Source organism: Coffea arabica, chromosome 2c (assembly GCF_036785885.1).
Source record: "Coffea arabica cultivar ET-39 chromosome 2c, Coffea Arabica ET-39 HiFi, whole genome shotgun sequence".
Lineage (NCBI taxonomy): Eukaryota > Viridiplantae > Streptophyta > Magnoliopsida > Gentianales > Rubiaceae > Coffea > Coffea arabica.
Window position 1 is genome coordinate 71,855,708 of NC_092312.1, and position 18,201 is coordinate 71,873,908.

The window sequence follows — 18,201 nt, forward strand, 5'->3', positions numbered from 1 at the left end:
GATGGATATATATATATATTAATAAACTGAATTCTATTTCAAAATGCCTTAACATTAAACAAGTTCTTTAATAGAGTATTTAAGTTGACTTAAATGTCATCTGCAAATCTTAGCAGCCTTAAAACCATTTTGTCATAAGTTGATCCAGATTGACATTAAATTTTCCGTCATAAATTCGAAATTTCTTAACAATTGTGAGATTAATTGAATGGATTTCTAATCCACAAAATTCATGTAATACACAATATTTAGAATTTTCGACCAAAGTAATAGCTGGTTGGAGGGAGCTTATCTAAATATCACCTATATTTAATTCATATGATGATATCAATCCAAGTAAATATGCTAGTACATTTTCAGAATAAAGTGCCTCTTTTCTCCATTTAATTCTTTAAGTTGGATTTTTCTTCTAGATGTCAGGAATTCATTACCCATAATTTTTTTTGTCTAGTCAAGTAATTCAGCAAGCCAAAATTATGACCCCATAAGTTTTATACATTTCGGTATTTTGATTTCTTAATTATTATTAGCTATTTTTTCAGGAAATGAGTTAAGTTTTTTTCCCACCTCTACATCTTTCAATTCTTCTCAAACTAGATTTATTCTTTTTTGGACCTAACAAGTTGCATATTTATATCAGATGATGGAATTGCATGTTATATAATTTTCTTGCACCATCCAATGTTTACAGGATCCAATGTATTCTAATTTCAAGAGAAACTTGGAAGAGTGCATTATTCTTCTATTCTTTGAGAAGGATGAGGGCAGATTTGAAAGGGAAAGCACAGCGCAATGCGCATTTGAAGAAGTCTTCAACTCAATATTAAACTAAGGGTAAATTCCCTTTTGACCCCCTAAACTATACCCTGTTTTTCACTTCAATCCCTAAACTTCTAAATGGGACACTTAAGTCCCCAAACTACTGAATCCATCCCAATTAAGTAAAATCGTTGACGGATTTCACAGAATCACCAAGGTTTTCCGAGCGTGCAAAGCAAGCACCGTTAGTGAGACTAGATAAGCCATGAAAACTGAAATAGCCAGGACATAATTGTAATTTCGCCTGTTAGCTCTAAGGGGAAAAGAAAATAGAGGGAAACAGTTTTGTTTCTTTGTTTCTGTCGTCTTCACCAGTGGCACTCAATTGACCCAGTACAAAAAGCAAACAAATCCCCAAACTAAAATTTGGTGGGCAGAGAGAAAATGAGAAATCCCGATCCATCCGTGAGGGGCTAAGAGAATCTAAAAAACAGAGATAGCTGCGTAAGTGGGAGTTCTCCGCCACCGGACGCCACACAATTTTTTTACAATTGCAGAAACAGCTATGAGATAATACCTCAAAGGACCTTTTTTATTATATATCTCCAGCTGCTTCTCTTGGAAATTCTTGTATGGCGGCCTCAACAGCTAGGGCTTTCTTCGTCTATCCGGCCACCCACCTCTCTCTCAGGCCTTTTCACCACCACCACCAACAACAACTTCTTCAACGGCTTCAATCCCCTCCTCAACCGCCACCCTCTCGTTCTGCCGACCTCCACCTCTTCATCTGACCGTGGCTTCCGTCCATCCTCCCCGGTAAACGTAGTGGATTCTCGTCGACTTCCTCATCCGCCGTCAGCTGCCTAATTTCCGGAGTGGACGGTGGTGGAGTCTCTGACGATTTCGTCTCCACTAGGAAGTTTGGATTCAGCCGCGAATTCTCCATTATCGCTAACATGCTCAAGCGAATTGAGCCACTCGACACCTCCGTCATCTCCAAAGGTGTATTCAACTCTGCTAAGGACTCGAAGAAGTAGACCATTTCTGCTATGTTGGGCCTGCTCCCATCCGATCAATTTTCCGTCACCATCTGGTTTCCCAAATGCCCTCTCGACCGCCTTATTGTTTCCTCCATAATTAGTGGGTAATTGCTTTAATCTTCGCTCTCTAATTGATTATAAATACTTTTTGTTTCCAAAGCTGAACTTTGGACTGCTTAGTGATTCCATTGGGTGGCGAAATGTTAATTCAAATTGGCGGGTCCAAACTATTCAGGTATACTTTGTGAAATGCAGAGTATCGGATTTCATTGATGAGGAATTTTGACATAACTTTGAATATCTCCAAAGATTATCAACATTTGGAGGAGAATGGGGTTTCAGAGCTAAAGGGAAAACAGAGTGAAGGAGCGGAAGGTATAACTAGAGTGGACGATTGTGCGTAAGTTTTGGATAGAAAACAGGGGGATAGCCTCGCAAATAGCTTTGTTTCTGTCGTCTTCACTGTGGATTTGAACAAAGCTGTTTCCCTCTATTTTCTTTTTCCCTTAAAGCTAACGACGAAATTACAATTATGTCCTGGCTATTTCAGTTTTCATGGCTTATCTAGTCTCACTAACGGCGCTTGCTTTGCACGCTCGAAAAACCTTGGTGATTTTGTGAAATCCGTCAACGATTTTACTTAATTGGAATGGATTCAGTAGTTTGGGAACTTAAGTGTCCCATTTAGAAGTTTAGGGATTGAAATGGGAAAATAGGGTATAGTTTAGGGGGTCAAAAGGGAATTTACCCTTAAACTAATCAAAAGACACACCAAATTACTAGTCACCAAACTCAGTGGACATAAAACATAAAATAGCAGCATATATCAACACATATCAACTTTCTTTCTTTTATTTTTCACATAAAAAATTTAGGGATTTCATAATTTATTTTTTTTCTTTTTAATTTTCCCCTTTTTTCCCTACTCTTCAAATTTTTGTTTATGCATTCTTCTCAGTTCTACACGCCCAATGATCTTTTTTTTTAAAAAAAAAAAAATCCCAAGAACAAAAATTCCATTTCAATTTGTTTCATCCTAATCTCGAATTTATTATTATCAAAGTCATTAGTGCATAAAATGGTATATAATGTTATAATACATATTTTGGCATGGAAGCATTAAGGTGAGTGATGGATGCTTTTGCTACGAGGAAACGTTCTTCTAACAATCTTTAACAACTTTTACCCACCGAGAAAGAAAAAAAAATATGGTACTAAGCATCATGGATCCGTGGAGTTTGACGTAAGGGATTTAATAATATCCGATGGCAATTAACATCTAAATTCTCAGACCATTTCCAACGTCTCTTTGATGTCTTCGTCCTTAAGCAATGGATTAATCCCAAGAAAATTTCAAAGCGATGAGGTCGATTGGTTAATTGGGCAAGGCAAACTATGTACAACTTTCAGAGATAGAAGAAAAAATAATAATACAAAAAATCTTGGCTAACTAATCGTACGATAATACTTTTCCTTTCTTTTTGTTAAAGTCAATTTAAGCATTGTACTTTTTTCTTCTTTTTTTATGAAAATCATTATTGTATGTTACTCACATCACCTTTGATTTTCTGCTGCATTTATATATTTTGGAGTAAAGTGGTTATATATATATGTGTGTGTGTGTGTGTTCTGTGCGTATACTTCAGAGCTGAAGGTACTAGAAAAGGAATACTCGCAGGTTTGGATTGCTAACTTTTGTATACAAATTTTTTTTATTTCATATACATCATATCGTTATAGTAGTATATTTTTTTACAAAAACTCTCAAAAATCTAAATCCGAACACCTAGGGATTATAGAACTAGCTAAATTGCTTTAGGGCTAAGCCTTTCACACTTGACACTTCTAAATTCACAACATACCAATCACTTATCATGTCCACAAACATACCAATCGCCCACTTCAAAGTTCAAAGGGGAAGGTTATGTAGAAATTTTATGCTTCACGTGGCAGATGAATAATAGCATTAATATTAGGCAAGACCTTATTGTTTAATTGTTGACAAGGACGATTGGAGGGATGCTACGGGAAACTCCAAAGTCCAAACTTCAACCACTTCCTTCTTCACTTCTATAATCATCGTATGTTAAGAAATCCAAATCAAGAACTGTCTATTTCAGGTTTTCCAGACGATGAGCCTAAGACCTTTCTTTTCTTTTCTTTTCTTTTCTTTTTTAAAGATGTCAAGACTTTAAAGTTGGGTAAAACTTATTTCACACCGACACGAATGACCACAAGACAAAAATTGTAGTCATTCTTAGCACTCATAATTGAAGAGTCTTCACCTACCGCATGATGTAGACACCACACAACCAGGGGACACGAAGGATTTAGAGTACTCCCCCTCTTCTCTTCTCGTTTCCTCGTTTCATTAAAAGTATCATACTTTCTATTTTGAAGCATTTTAAATTATTTGTCATCTTGAGAAGATCAATGTAGCTTTTACTCTCTCTCCTTCTAATATAATCCCGCCCTTTAATCATATACGTGTAACTATTTAAATTAAACTTTTAAAATTATGAAGGTAAAATTAGAAATAGAAGCACAAACATCCCAATCGAATTACTATTTTTAAAAAGGTTGAATTTCCTAAACATGACAAAATAATTAGGTCGGAGTGAATATAATATATCTACTTTTTAAAATTCTTTTTCTTAAATCTCCTCGCTCCCCACATCCTTTCCACCTCACAACAATGAAACACAAATAATTTAGACTATAATAGATATACTTTTTGTTAATTCTTTCTTTTTCTTTTTCTTTTTTTCACTCTCCCACCCCTCCTCACATGTTTTTCACCCCTAATTGTCAAATATAGAATTCGAACCCTGAACCTAGTGGAGAGGCAATTAGGCCGACCCCAGTAATTGATATACATACGTATTATAATTATTACTTAAACTCTGTTTTTTTTTTTTTTTTGAGCCCGTTTCTAGTGTTAAAAAGACTTTTGACATTGTCAGTGTGGACTACGGCTAAACTGACCAAGCAAATGTCTTCTTAATTACTTTAACTTTGTAATTTTTTGTTTGATGAATTCTTTTTCTTATTTAAAGGCTCATTTTAATTAAATAGCATCAACTTGGTTCAGCTCTGAGAAAAGGACTGATCATAGTTGGCGAGTCTTTTTTTGTCCCGTTACTCCTGTGGCCCAAATATCATCTCCACCCATATTATTTGACTCAAAGTCACGCACCGAAGCCCAAAATAGAAGGTTAACTCTGATTCTGCCCAAGAAAAACGAAGGACAACCAAGGGTCCAAGCCCATGATCCAGCTCGACAAGCTAGGTCCGGATATTTGTCAAAAAATTTCTGCCCTGGGCTTTGGAAATTGGCATCTGAAGCTATCATCCAAAGAAAAATTATGGCCTCTCTTGAATTGCTATTTTTTACAGAAAAATTTTTACAAAAAGTTTTCACTAAATATATTTTTCAATCATTTTTTTATCTTACATACATACATATATATATATATATGTATTTTTTTCCCTATTAAAACTCCTAAAATAGCAGTCCAAGTGGGTTCTTAAATTCCACGCTCTTCCCATTCTCCTTTCAGCTCCAAGGCTTCGTTTGAGAGTTTTGTATCGAAAAGAAAAGAACAAAAACTTTAATTTGTGAAAGAAACAAAAAGAAGAGAAGAGAAGGAAAGAGATTTTGATATTATTCAAAAGTGTAGGAAGGAAATGGATTGATTTTGGATGTATACATAGATAAAAATGTGTTCTAGACATATAAAGATAAAAATTGACATTCAAAAGGTTTGTATAAAAGTTCCAGCCAACTTTTCGTCCTTTTTTCACCTAGATTGGGCAGAAAACATTTTCAAACTGAAGCATCTACACTATTAGTCCAAATCAGCCGGTTTCTTTTCTTTTCTATTCCGAAAAAACTTCCAAACAAGCCAAAGTTTGTAGGTTCGTGTAGATTAGATATTTTTCAGAGTGTTTTTCAACGATACTGTAGCATTGTATGTCAAAAAAAATTTGTCACTATTGATGTATTTTGAGATTTTTTTTAAGTTTTAAATTTTATTGAAATACTTTTAAAAAATTGTTGAATATTTCATCGTATACAACCGTCTCTCTTCCCTCTTATTCTCTTCCTCTTCATCTCCTCTCTCTCCTTCTAGTTGTGACACGATCAAAGGAAGAGGGAGGAGAGAAGGGATATGAGGGAAGGGAAAAAAAGGAGGGAAGGAGAAAAAAGGAGGGAAAGGGAAGAAGAGGAAAAGCAACGAGGATGAGAAATAGGAGAAGGGCAGTGATGACAATAGAGTAGGAAGGAAGGAAGGGGTGATGGCTATCAGCAATGATGGGTGGAAGAAGAAAGAGGCACTAGATTTTGTTATATTTAAAAACTTTTTTTTGTTATTTTGTTAGTTGTATTTGATATTGTCTATTTGAAGTAATTTTTTGGAATGTTTTATTTGAAAATCGGAAGAATCCAAATAGATCCCCACGTTTCTTTCCCTTTCTTTTTCTGCCTGAATCCTCGAAGTCTAAAACGAAGCCTAAACCCCCCACTATTATCCTTTTCGCTTGTAAGGTTTGAAATTTGCTTAAATCAATCAGGAGGCCTAGGATCAAGTCCCACTTTCTAATCCAAAAAATGTAGTTAAGCCATGTTGATCTGTATGATAATAGTGTATAACACCTAACAGATAGTGTCAATGATTCATAACTAAGGAAGATCTTTTGCAAGCTTCAGCAAATGACATTGACTTAATTAGTTCATTTGTACCATTACACCACACGTGTTTCTTTAGCAATCAAGGTTAAAGTATCAAGAAAAGACATTTGAAGATCATTAATGTTTTCTAAGCAAAATGCTCACTGAGATTATATATAGCTCCAATTCGAAACATGCACGTCTCCTATGGCTAGTAGGCGCATGGAATAAATAATGAACTAAAGCTCTCACTGTAAAGCAACTTTCCTGTCCCCGGATTTATGTTGGCAATGGCAATGTAATTGATCAGAACAAATTACTGGCCACCAAGGAGGGGTGTAGAGGGGAGTTCGCAGCAAAACAATTTCCAATGAAGGTGTTATAACACCTCTTTGATCTAGTCAAATCTATATACATACTAATCCTGATACACAATCCTTCTCAGGCTCCTCCTCGCTGTATACATACTAATCCCTGATACACAATCCTTCTTAAATTCCTCCTCGCTGTAGATTAAGATAAAATAGGTTATACAATTATTATCGTTGTCGGGAAAAAAAAAAGATCAGAACAAATTACTTGGTTTTCTAATATGATGCAAAATTAAAAGACACATTACATTTTCTTAGAAAAAAAAAAAGTACTAGTACTAAAAATCAGAAGAAAGCAGGATTGTTAATCAGTTCAAATGAAATTAATGACAACCTTTGGACTGTTAAAAGTAGAAAGATTTGGCAATGACCATCAACAACGTCCAAAAACAAAAAGAGGGCATATTGAAGCTTTTATGGTTATGGATGGACAATAAAGAAACTTCAATTCTTCATCATCAAAACATCATTATATGTACATTTCCTTTAACTATGTACAAATACCAGCCAAAAAAGGACCAAGAATTGTAAGTCTTTCTTGGTAAAGGCCAACATTCTTAACCATCCACTAATAAAGGCCCTAATCATAGACAAAGTCCTAATTGAAGTCCAAACTAAAAATTTAAAAAAAAAAAAAAAAAGAAGAAAAAGGGCAAACAAACAAACATACGAACAAAGGTATAATTGGGGTAAGAATATGTTCTGAACCCCTTTTACTCCTCAAGATTTTGCCTTTCCACATCAAGCAAAAACAGAACCACAAGATAAAGCCATCAAAAGCACAGCAGCCTGCTCAACCTCTCCCAACTTCCTATGATGGATACTTTGCCGCTTCCTCAATACTGGAGATCTCTGCCTCTGATACAACACAACCCCTTGACCAAAAGCCCTAAATCTCTGCCTCCATCCCACGCTTAGCTTACCACATTTCCCATCTCTAATATTAGCCCTTCTTTTCTTCTTCACTATAGTTTCTTCATGTTTTTCTTTCTTGATCTTCTCTTCCTCCTTGTCCAAACCCACTGTGGCTGTGGATGTGGCCGGACTTGTGCCAGTGGCTGACCTTTTCTTTCTATGTCTGATTCCACAAGCATTGCATAGTGACTATACCATATATCCCCCCCAAAAGGAAAAGGAGAAAAATTAAGAACAACCCGTTTACTAGAACAAGAAACCCACAAATAATCACTGAAAAAGTTTAACAATTCTTTTACCTTAGGTCCAGCAGGGCCACTTCTCCATAACGGTGTCTTGGTAGTCTTGCAATCAACACAGCATTTCTCGTCCGCAGTTCTTGTGATCATTTCTTGAGGAGGCAAGATTTCTTCCTCTACCTAAATAATGAAAGACAAGATCACCAGTCAAAATATGGCGAAAAGGGATAAACAAAACAAATGCAAGATGGTTAATGATCGATGAAGAAATTCATCCCATTAATCCACCTTTTTGTTTGGATCCATGATGCCCTTTTGCACAAATTCTAAGGTTATGTAACCAAATAAAAAATGTGCAACTTAAGGTATTTGTAGCCAAGTTTAAGGTAGCAAACAGAAAAATCCTGAGAAAACAGAGTTGCTTATGATCAAATCATCTCATTTTCTTGGAAAGAATGAAAGAAGTAGCAGTAAAATGAAAAGGTCGAGGAAGAGTAAGTGGCGGAAGGGGGGGAATATAAAAGACCGACAAGGAAAGATAGTGGGGAACCGACGTGCTTGGCTGGTCGAACCGGGCCACCGCAGACGGATAAACCCTAGAGGTTGGAGTGAAATGACGAAAATAGGCTTGAAATCAGATTTTGATTACACTGTAGCCCGCCAAAGAATTGTTAAAAAATTGGTCGGAATGAGCCAAAGTGGGGCGCGTGACCCACGTGTCGGCTTGCATGCACCAGTGGGGGATACTTAGCAATTCTACGGCTGAGGAATACAAGTGCCTATTATGTGACTAATTTTTTAGTAATTATCTTGGTATGTGTCAGAATAATTTTTTTATTACTCCTGTTTATTGGAAAAGGATGGACTACTTATTTTGTGTATGAATTAGTCAAAGTTTTTAACTCACCAGTCTCGATGCACTTCTTCTTGATTGAAGTGTCACTTGAGTACGTTTAGATTGCTATTTTTTTTTAAAATTTTAGTAGAAAAATATATTATAGTGATTTGATATATGTGATATAACAAAAAGTAATTAAAAATATGTCCACAAAAGATAACGTTGTTAGTTTGGGAGAGTAAAGTGACTAAAAGATAACGTTAATGGAAAAATTGATAGTAGCATCAAACGTTAAGGGGGTAAAATAATAATAACCTGTAAAATTAATCTGAAAAATTGTCTAAATGTGTACGGAACGCCCTTAAAAAAGTCCTTGATCAAATAAAGTAGATATGTATTTTCCAATTATATCTAACAGTTAACATAAACATAAAATCTATAAAATAAATAAGTATTTAGGATTTAATTGTATTCTAATTCCCAATTTTTATTGACTTATACATTATTATTAGTAAAGAGTATTCCATGAAGCTTCAAAATTTGGGTTGTATATAACCACTCAAATTATTTAAGATCGTATAGTAGAAAATTTGTGTTTTGCCACGACGATATCATTTCTATAATTTAATCTATTCTACTCTATAGATATCTGGGGAGTAATCTAAAATACTTATGTAAGCAATTAGTAAGTATACAAATGTAACTAAATCAAAAAAATACTTTAACACTTTTTTTTAATTTTTTTTGCAATACAAGTGAAAGTGAAGTTCGAATTTATGATCTAAAAGAGATTAATCCTTTTTGGCAGCCACGGAGCCAAAGCTTAGTTGTTGCTTTTTAGAATTGATTCAGGTAGTCTGGTGGAGTAATTGACTCATTATAGCGTGTCAGAATTCTAAAACAAGCCTTTCCACGTCCGTCCTTCCACTTTCAACCGTGTCAGTGAGCGTCATCATTCGCCATGGAAAGGCCAAATCCGAGTAAATTATGGCGTCTAGACAATCTAAAAATGATGAAATTAATTAAGCTGCAATTTGCTCATCAATTATTAAAACTTTTTAGTTTCTTTTCTGTCTCAACCACCAAATCTAGGCAAAAAAAAAAAAACTTAGATAGGCCTGATCTTGTAGAGATATAATTGTATTGTAAAATTTGATTAAGACCTGTTTGATAATCCAATTCATCACTTAAATTTAATGAATTTAAATGCATTTGATAACAAAAAATAAAATATTTGAATTATGTAAATAGCACTACTAAGTTTTCTAATTAAAACTTGCTCTAAAAAAAATTAGTGACACATTTCATATTTCAATTTTTAAATTTCAATCTTATCAAATGCACCGAGCACCCTAAGTAGTACCACTACTTACCTTGTGCCTCTACAATCCAAATGAATAACTCAACATAAACTCCTTCCCTCACTTTCCCTCATTTCCTGCACCATAAGAAACTGGAGGGAGATCGTAACTGGACAATCTTCCTGTTGACAAAAAAAATAAATAAATAAAGACTGAGCAATCATACATTTGGTAATACAAATATGTATGACAAGGTAATATACATACATATTTGTAAGTCATACATATTTGTAACAAGTACCCGTTACACGGTTGCCATAGTCTTTTCTCAGAGAAATTGTTGGAAGGATGCTTCAACTAATCAGGATAAAAGAAAATAAAAGCAAGAAAGATATGATACACAATGAATCAATACATGGATTTGGAATTTGCAGAGAGACAAAATGCCCCCAAAACCCTGGAGGGTATACACACAACATGAGGACATTTTACAACCCAACCTACTCGAAGTCACCTTTTATTCTTCCTGTTTTGCCAGTCGGAAAAGGGCGACAAGAATTAGTGGGAGAAGTTAGGAAGAATAGTATGCCTTCTGCCAATACGTACAAAATTACAAATAATTTGTTGACAAACAAATTATGCTTTTGGCATGTCGGCATAAGAACCCCATTTTATGCTTTTGCCAATGAACGACAACAGAGCTAAATATCCAGTCGTCCGATGAATGTTATAGAAGAAGATCATCTGAAACAGCCCTATATGACAGATTGGTTAATGTAGGAGGAGCTCGGAAGAACATCTAGAACTTGTCTAATTCATCCTTCACAAAACAACCTGTGAAGAACCCAAGCTCTATTCATCCTGTGAGAACAATAAGCAAAAAATCACCAGTCCCGTTTGCCCTCTAACAGGCCGGAGTATGTCTTCCACAGGTCAGAATGAGCGTGATTGGATTTTTCTTTTCCTGGGTCCCGGGTAAATGAAGTCAGTAGCCACAATGACAGAGAATTGGAGATCAATTATACAAGACGAATTTTCTAATAAAGATTTCAGCGCTTTTGGCATTCACATCTTTTCAATCATCTTCCAAAAAAAAAGAAGAAAAATCAATGCTCTTGGAAGTTAAATAATGACACTAGAAGCTCTTGGAATAGGGAGAAGCAGTGTCACTAAACCAAGGGAAAAACAATACCCCCGTTAAGTACAAGCTAGGTTTTGGGAGGGCCAAAATAACCCAGCACACGCTAAAATGGACAAGAGAAGAAATTAAGAAAGCCCGAGAAGAAAATTTTCAGGGTATTCAACCTTGACGCAATGAGCTTGGGTACCTAGCTAGAAGCCCAATCTCCAAAAAAATTCTTGGAATAACGCTTATGCTGTCTGACCGAAGCTACTTTTGGTGTTCCAAATACCCAGCACCTTCCTGCAACTACTATCAGACAAGAAACGAGCAGGAACACTCCTGGCATCTACACATAAAATTGTCACAAGTTCGTCATTTAGTTATGAACCACAACATCCTATCAACTCGATAACTTTTCTCTTTGTATTTAACTGTATAACAAATAGATGCAAAAACATTTTAAACATGGGAGGGACAGAAACCTTCAGTTGAAGTTGAATCCCCCAGAAGGCACTGAGATCTGTGACCCTCCAAGCTGGAAACTCTGCTGAGATGCATCACCAGGAGGCATTGTGTCATCATCTTCCTCTAGCCAGTATGTCTCAAGAATCTTCACTGCCTTCTCATAAATGTCATTGTTGTCATGACTCTGAAGGTTCTCAATTTTCTCCAACCCTTCAGCATCATCAATCATTTGAGCATAGAGATTCACATCTCCTGTTATTCCCAAATTCTTCTCAGCTTCTCCAACCTTCAAGATGTTTTCAAGCCCCTCCAGACATACTGAGACAATTCTTGGATCAGGACAAACAAGAAGGTCACACAAAGGCTTGATACATGCTTGACTCACAAGGTACCTGGTGCAAAACATAAATGAATATGAATCCATATCTGGAAATATACAATCACAAGCTAAAACAGCAAACAGAAATTCCAGAGCTACGCGTACTTAATTTGTTCATGACTGCCACCAGAGGTAGCATTTGAGATGGCCCATGCAGCCTCCTTTTTAATTTCAAACTCCCCATTCTGAAGCAAATCTATGAGCGGACTCATGATACCAGATTCAATAACAGCCTACAGAAATGTAAGATACATAGCATCCACATATTAAAAAAAAAAGCAAACAAACATTCGTTCAATCTCCTGTAAGAATTGTACTATCAACAGACCCGTGATGTTCAATATATATATATATGAATGCCTGCTAACCTGTATTTGATCCCTGTTGCCTGCAGTAATGTTAGAAATGGTCCAGCAAGCTTCCTTCTTAATGCTCTTCTTATAATTACCAGCCAAGAGGTTCAGAAGGCGGCCTAGTGCTTGATGATTAAGAATGCACTGAAAATGTGCAAGGAAATTGTAATGAATAAATATTTTAGCCAATTGCATGCAAGTTGACACCAACAACAGTTCACAACCTACTAAATTAGAAAACATCATTATCACAGTTGAAAAGCCTTAATTGGTAATGCCACTTATGCCAGTTAAAAAGGCAGAAGCATAGCAGCACTCAATGACAACATAGCAACCAGAATCATTATTCAGATATTGTATAAAAAATAGAAAATATGGCTCAGTCCAAGAAAAGGAGATAATTTCGCTGATTTATGATGTCCTTAAGAATAAGTTCAGTGCATGGCTAAATTTTTGACATCTCATTAAACCAAATATGTGAATATTCAGGTCCAAGAGAACACAGGACTAGCTTAATTGATACTCTGACTAGTGAATATTGATTATGCAACAGAGCTTCATGCATGGACCTGCCCTGTAAGCTTCATTTGAAAGTAGAAAACTATTATGCGCAACATACTCCGCAACCCACAATCCCCCAGAAACCAGAGACCAAAACCCAAAAGGCAGAAAAACCGTTATGCAAACGTAATAAGAGAGAAAGGAAAGTACTTAAGATTCTTTTAGTTGATACCTGAGTCTGCATATCATCTCCAGTTACAATGTTTCCAACTGTTCGAAGAGCAGGGACCAGCACTGATGGAGAAGGATGCCTGAGATGCCAAATGTTATATTTTTTACACAGAAAACATATTCAAAAGGGAACTTACAATACGAGCACAAGATACTCACAGCAATAACTCTACCAATCGAGGGCATACTCCAGAATCTATGACAGCTTGGATTTTATCATTTGTCCCATCAGAAAGATAGGAGAGTGCCCAACACGCATCAGTCAAAACTTCTTCATCACTTGAATGCACAAGCTGCTGAAGAACTGGAAGAGCTGGTCTTGTCTGCAAATTGTGCTGTTAGTATCACAAAATACGTGCCCTTACGTACATTATACCTAAGACATGGTTATTTCCTCTAAAAAAAGATGGTATTTTGTAGGAATAATGGCAGTAGTAATAATCTCATCAACTTTATAAGTTGTAATAGGTGACAACTCCTTAATGTGTCATAGTACAAGAACGTAGCAACATGGACAAGGGGAGTGTCAAAGCAATTTCTTATGGGGGACATGCAGCCTACTCTGCATCCACTACAGACAAAATTAGCTTTGAAAGAGCTAAGCATGCACGTTATCATGTAGAATTGAAAGAGCTGTGAGATGAACAAACATTCAAGGTGAAAGAACTACCTGATCAAATGAAGGCTGAGGCTTGCCTCTGCAGAAATTAGATAATGTCCAGGTGGCATTTCGCAACATTGATAGCTTTGCATGCTCATTTAGCTGAGCCAGCAAAGGACCCAGAGCTCCATGACCAAGAACAAGATCACGGCATTTTGGGGAATCACCAGCCACATTTCCCAGAGCCCATACAGCCTAAATGTAGTTCAAAGAAAAATAAGAAATAAAATATAAATAACAACAAAATTCAATTATATCATGCAACACTCAAAATCCATAAAATAATGCAAGGCATTGAACTTGATTACAAACACCAGAAGAGGAGATTTCATCATTTGTAAAAGATATACCTGTTCGCGGACATCATCGCTGGGAGAACTAAGAAGCTGTACAAATATGGGAACAGCCCCATGGTCTATAACAACCTTAGTGTGCTCAGATGTCCCAGAAGCAATGTTTGTGAGGGCCCAAGCTGCCTCAAACTACAAATTTGCAAAGGATGGAAGAAAATATTTATATGTCACACCAAACTAATCTAATCTTCACTGTGTATACAGAATGGGGAATAACGATCTTGAACCTGAAGTTGGGGAAAATCCTCCCTCATAAGAAACTGAACAAAGCGAGGGACAACGCCAGCTTGAATCACTTCCTGAATTGGCGGACTTCGTTCTGGTATAAGCATTAACATCAACACCGGAACATAGGAATCAAATATGGAACAAAAAATGATGATAGCAATAGTCTAAAGAAGCATCCAAACCTATGGAAAGCAATTTCCTGAATTGAGTGGTTGCCTCAAGTTGTAGACTGCCATCATCTGTCCAAACACCAGCAACCATTGCTTGTAGATTTTCTAGCTGCAACCAAAACCCATAACCATTCCAAGCATTAGAGTTACATGCTCAACATATTTTCCAATTCAATATAAAAAAGTTCAAAGTAACAAAACTTAATCAAACGCATAGAAGCGAAAAAAAAAAAACTTCACACCTGTAATCAACATATGCAATTAAAAGCTTTAAACACAACAAATTCGAACAAAAAAGCTATGACAACTACTTGTTGAAGTCAAACAAGCCCATCAAGTTTCAAAATTTCCATCAAAGTTTATTTTTTATAAAATTCGAACTATGGTCTGATGGTTAAATTATTTAAGCTTTCCGAAATCTCCCGTTGCCGAAAAAGGCTGAAATGCAAGCCCTAGCCCTATTCAAACACAACAAAACTAAAAATATTGCGGGTATCCAGCCCATAAACAACACAATCGCAAATTTGAATTCGATCACAACCCTAGTTAAAACCATCTGCAACAACTTCAAAGAAACAAAATCGAAATTCTAATTTATTTACACCTTTTTTTCGACAGAAGAGGTATCCGATTGAACAACAAATGCATTTTGCAGGCCTTCGCGGCGCTTCTTCTGCAAGCTTTCTTCTCTGCGGTTCTTTCGAATCTCGACCATGTTGTCTTCCCTCCTCCGGCGGCCTTCTTCGGCGTCCACCGCCACTTTGTAGCGGCCGCGACGGAGTTCAGCTCTGGAGCCTGGTCTCAACGACATCGTTTGAGTAACTTAATTGGACGAAACCCTAATTCTGGCAAAAATCTGGGTTTTGGGATAGTGGATAGAAATTTGAATGAAAGACGAGAGAGAGATGAAAAGGGGACTTAAATAGGGTTTACGACGACTGAGGAGAGGCGTGGTGTATCGAAAAAGGGCATGGATCAGGAGGTATTTACGATTATGGGTCAGAAATTTGAATTTGAAGATGTGGGAAACCCGTATGTGAACGTTGGAGGATCCATCTTTTAAAATTGGGTTAAAACATCACACTATTCATTACTACTCCCTCCGTCCCACATTGATAGTCCTGTTTCTTTTTTCACACAGTTTAAGAAAAAGTAGTTAACTTTGTTGGAAAAGTAAATTTAGATTGCTATTTTTCTAAAATACCCTCACATTAAATAGAGTACAACTTTATGGGAACTTGAATTGATGGTAAAAAAAGAATCAACTCTCATTAAATGGGGTAGGTTTATAGCAACAACAACTTGTATTGAATAAGGGTATTTTAGGAAAATGAAAATACAACTACATTCTTCAATTGGAAAGTGGACTGCAATTTGGGACAGACAAAAAAGGAAAACAGGACTATTAAAGTGGGACGGAGGGAGTATTATTTAACCAAGCAAGAGTCAAACCATGGATTTCTTTTTGTTTTTCATTTTTTTTATTCTTTGGAGGGATCAAGGGTAGGGGATAACGCAAAATGGGAAGGTAATTGTTGGCATTTAAGTTTCAATTTTACTTGTAAGAAAATTTTATACTATTTAAATTTTGGATTTCAATTTAATTGTTGGATTGCTATTTTTTTTTTTTTTTGGGAGGTTGGGGCTTTGAAGTATTGGATGTATGTGTAATTTACACCATCAATTTTCTTGACCAATAGCAACTGTTCATGCCCTAACATGTAGATTCGACTTTCCTAATTGAGATCTGGAAGTAGAAGTTGAGCTGCATATGCAATAAAGTGGGTGACATTTCCAAATGCATCCTTAGTAAGGATTAAGGAAGAGGGAAGTACCAAGGAGAGCAACTGATTATTAACACAAGGGTTCGTTTTTTTTTTTTACAAGTGTCGAGCATGCACTCGTTAACACACTTAAATTTCATCTAATATATCGTGTAAATAAATATATAGACATATTAATAATTACCATACTCCATTACATGTAATATACTTTCCTTAATTAATCTTATCTGTCTAAAAATTTAATACAAGCGTAAAATTCACCCCTCTGACTTCATAGAAAACCTGCATTAATTAAGTCAATGTAAATCTTGGAGCTTTTGGTTGATAACAATCGTACAAGAAGGGCGAATAAATCTAGGAATTCATTAATAAGACGACTTTTTGCTTATATTTTGCAATGAACACACAATACTACTATTATCGTAAGTGTTAACCTTGTTTTAATGGCAATGACAATTTTTAGACTACGATAATGGCCTTGTTTGGAACCCAAGTTTTTTGCTAAGATTATCTGTCACAAGTTTTTTAAAAACTTTAGCTTCAGTAATCTCAAAAAAATTTTCAAAATTTTTAAACTATACACTTCAAAATACTCAAAAATCTATACATTTCAAAAATTTTTTAAAAAACTTTTATAATAAGGTACAGTAAAATTTTAGACAAACTCTCAAAAAACTCACATTCCAAACAGGGCTTTTGTTGCTATAGAAAACCGGGTATTAATAAGCAATTGAGTTAACTATTTTTTTGAAAAAATACTATAGTAATTTTTTGATGCAATGTATGCAAAATAAAAAGATAATTGAAAAATATATTGATAATACAAGCAAATAAACTAAATCAATAGTTGACTAGCTAGATATTGTCTAAAGTTTTGATCATTCAATCTCTTGATTATCTCCCATAACCAGTATTTAATAGCCAAAGCTATTACTTTTCAAAAAGATAAAACACAACAAAAACCCAAGTCATTGTTCAAACATGTCATTTTATACTCGGAAATATACTTTGACCCGTGCATTTTGGTTAAATTTGTGGTTTTGACTAGAAAAGTTGTTCGAACATGTAATATTATTATTATACATCAAGTTCATTTTTCATACTTATTAGGTACCCACTATTTGAGTTCTATATTGTTTGGATTGTTATTTTTAGAAATTTATATAAAAAAATACTATAATTATTTGACATATATAAGGCAAAAAGATGATTAGAAAATATGTTCACGGAAACGTAAAAAATTTTTTTACAAAAAAACACAATCCAAACAAGGAGTTTTACCTTGCTCATTTTGAAAGAGCAAAAGTTGGCTTAAATAATTAATGCAAAAATTTTTTCAAATAATCTTCTATCCAAAAACAATCATTATCTCCTTCATCAAACAAAAAAAAATTTTTTTTTGGAACAGAACAAATGTCTATTACATGCAATTGGTCTACATTGGCTCATGAACATATTGGCAGTTTCTTGGAAGCTTTGTCTTGAATTTGTTAAATATGCTGTTTTGCATAAACTCCCGTATTAAGTAATTATTGTAGATCTCATCCACCAACAATCTCCTTCAAATTGAGCTGTATTCTGATATTTGCAGAAACAAAGTAGTAATGATAGGAATAATTAGACAATAAACATGTGATTCCCTGGCATGCATTAGATCAGGGAAAGGAATAAAGTGGAAGAAAAGGTTATAAAACTGCGTGCTTGCATATGACATTGGGCCTGTTTGGCACCCTAGTTTTTTACCAAGTTTTTTAGCTACTAGTTTTTTAACAATTTTTTGTTACAGGAACCCCAAAAAAACTTTTCAGAGTTTTTTAC

General features: G+C 35.4%; 2 protein-coding genes and 1 long non-coding RNA gene across 3 annotated transcripts; 1 reads left to right on the forward strand and 2 right to left on the reverse strand.

The window, feature by feature from the left end:
- The first annotated feature begins 1,137 nt into the window (after window positions 1–1,137).
- LOC140035419 (uncharacterized) lies at window positions 1,138–2,332 on the forward strand. Its single transcript, XR_011839628.1, has 2 exons — window positions 1,138–1,903; window positions 2,035–2,332. It is a non-coding gene; the product is annotated as an uncharacterized lncRNA (long non-coding RNA).
- Window positions 2,333–7,269: 4,937 nt separating this feature from the next.
- Window positions 7,270–8,544, reverse strand: LOC113723720 (GATA transcription factor 15-like). Its single transcript, XM_027246697.2, has 3 exons — window positions 8,285–8,544; window positions 8,057–8,176; window positions 7,270–7,946 (listed from the first exon to the last, which is right to left on the reverse strand). The coding sequence occupies exons 1-3, from the start codon at window positions 8,300–8,302 to the stop codon at window positions 7,584–7,586; spliced, it is 501 nt and encodes a 166-aa protein (XP_027102498.1). The 5' UTR covers window positions 8,303–8,544; the 3' UTR covers window positions 7,270–7,583.
- A 2,624-nt stretch (window positions 8,545–11,168) lies between these two features.
- LOC113727762 (importin subunit alpha-2-like) lies at window positions 11,169–15,498 on the reverse strand. Its single transcript, XM_027252095.2, has 11 exons — window positions 15,204–15,498; window positions 14,612–14,708; window positions 14,429–14,520; window positions 14,199–14,330; window positions 13,858–14,043; window positions 13,347–13,510; window positions 13,189–13,267; window positions 12,471–12,599; window positions 12,208–12,335; window positions 11,741–12,115; window positions 11,169–11,604 (listed from the first exon to the last, which is right to left on the reverse strand). The coding sequence occupies exons 1-10, from the start codon at window positions 15,408–15,410 to the stop codon at window positions 11,743–11,745; spliced, it is 1,587 nt and encodes a 528-aa protein (XP_027107896.1). The 5' UTR covers window positions 15,411–15,498; the 3' UTR covers window positions 11,169–11,604; window positions 11,741–11,742.
- Between the last annotated feature and the right edge of the window lie 2,703 nt (window positions 15,499–18,201).

Excerpts from the sequence above, each read along its gene's own strand:
- LOC113727762 (XM_027252095.2), bottom strand. The coding sequence starts at position 15,410 with ATGTCGTTGAGACCAGGCTCCAGAGCTGAACTCCGTCGCGGCCGCTAC. Across the intron at positions 14,331-14,428 it reads AGGATTTTCCCCAACTTCAG|TTTGAGGCAGCTTGGGCCCT; the intron begins GTTCAAGATCGT and ends GCAAATTTGTAG. Across the intron at positions 13,268-13,346 it reads CGATTGGTAGAGTTATTGCT|GCATCCTTCTCCATCAGTGC; the intron begins GTGAGTATCTTG and ends TTGGCATCTCAG.
- LOC113723720 (XM_027246697.2), bottom strand. Across the intron at positions 7,947-8,056 it reads GTGGCCCTGCTGGACCTAAG|TCACTATGCAATGCTTGTGG; the intron begins GTAAAAGAATTG and ends TATATGGTATAG.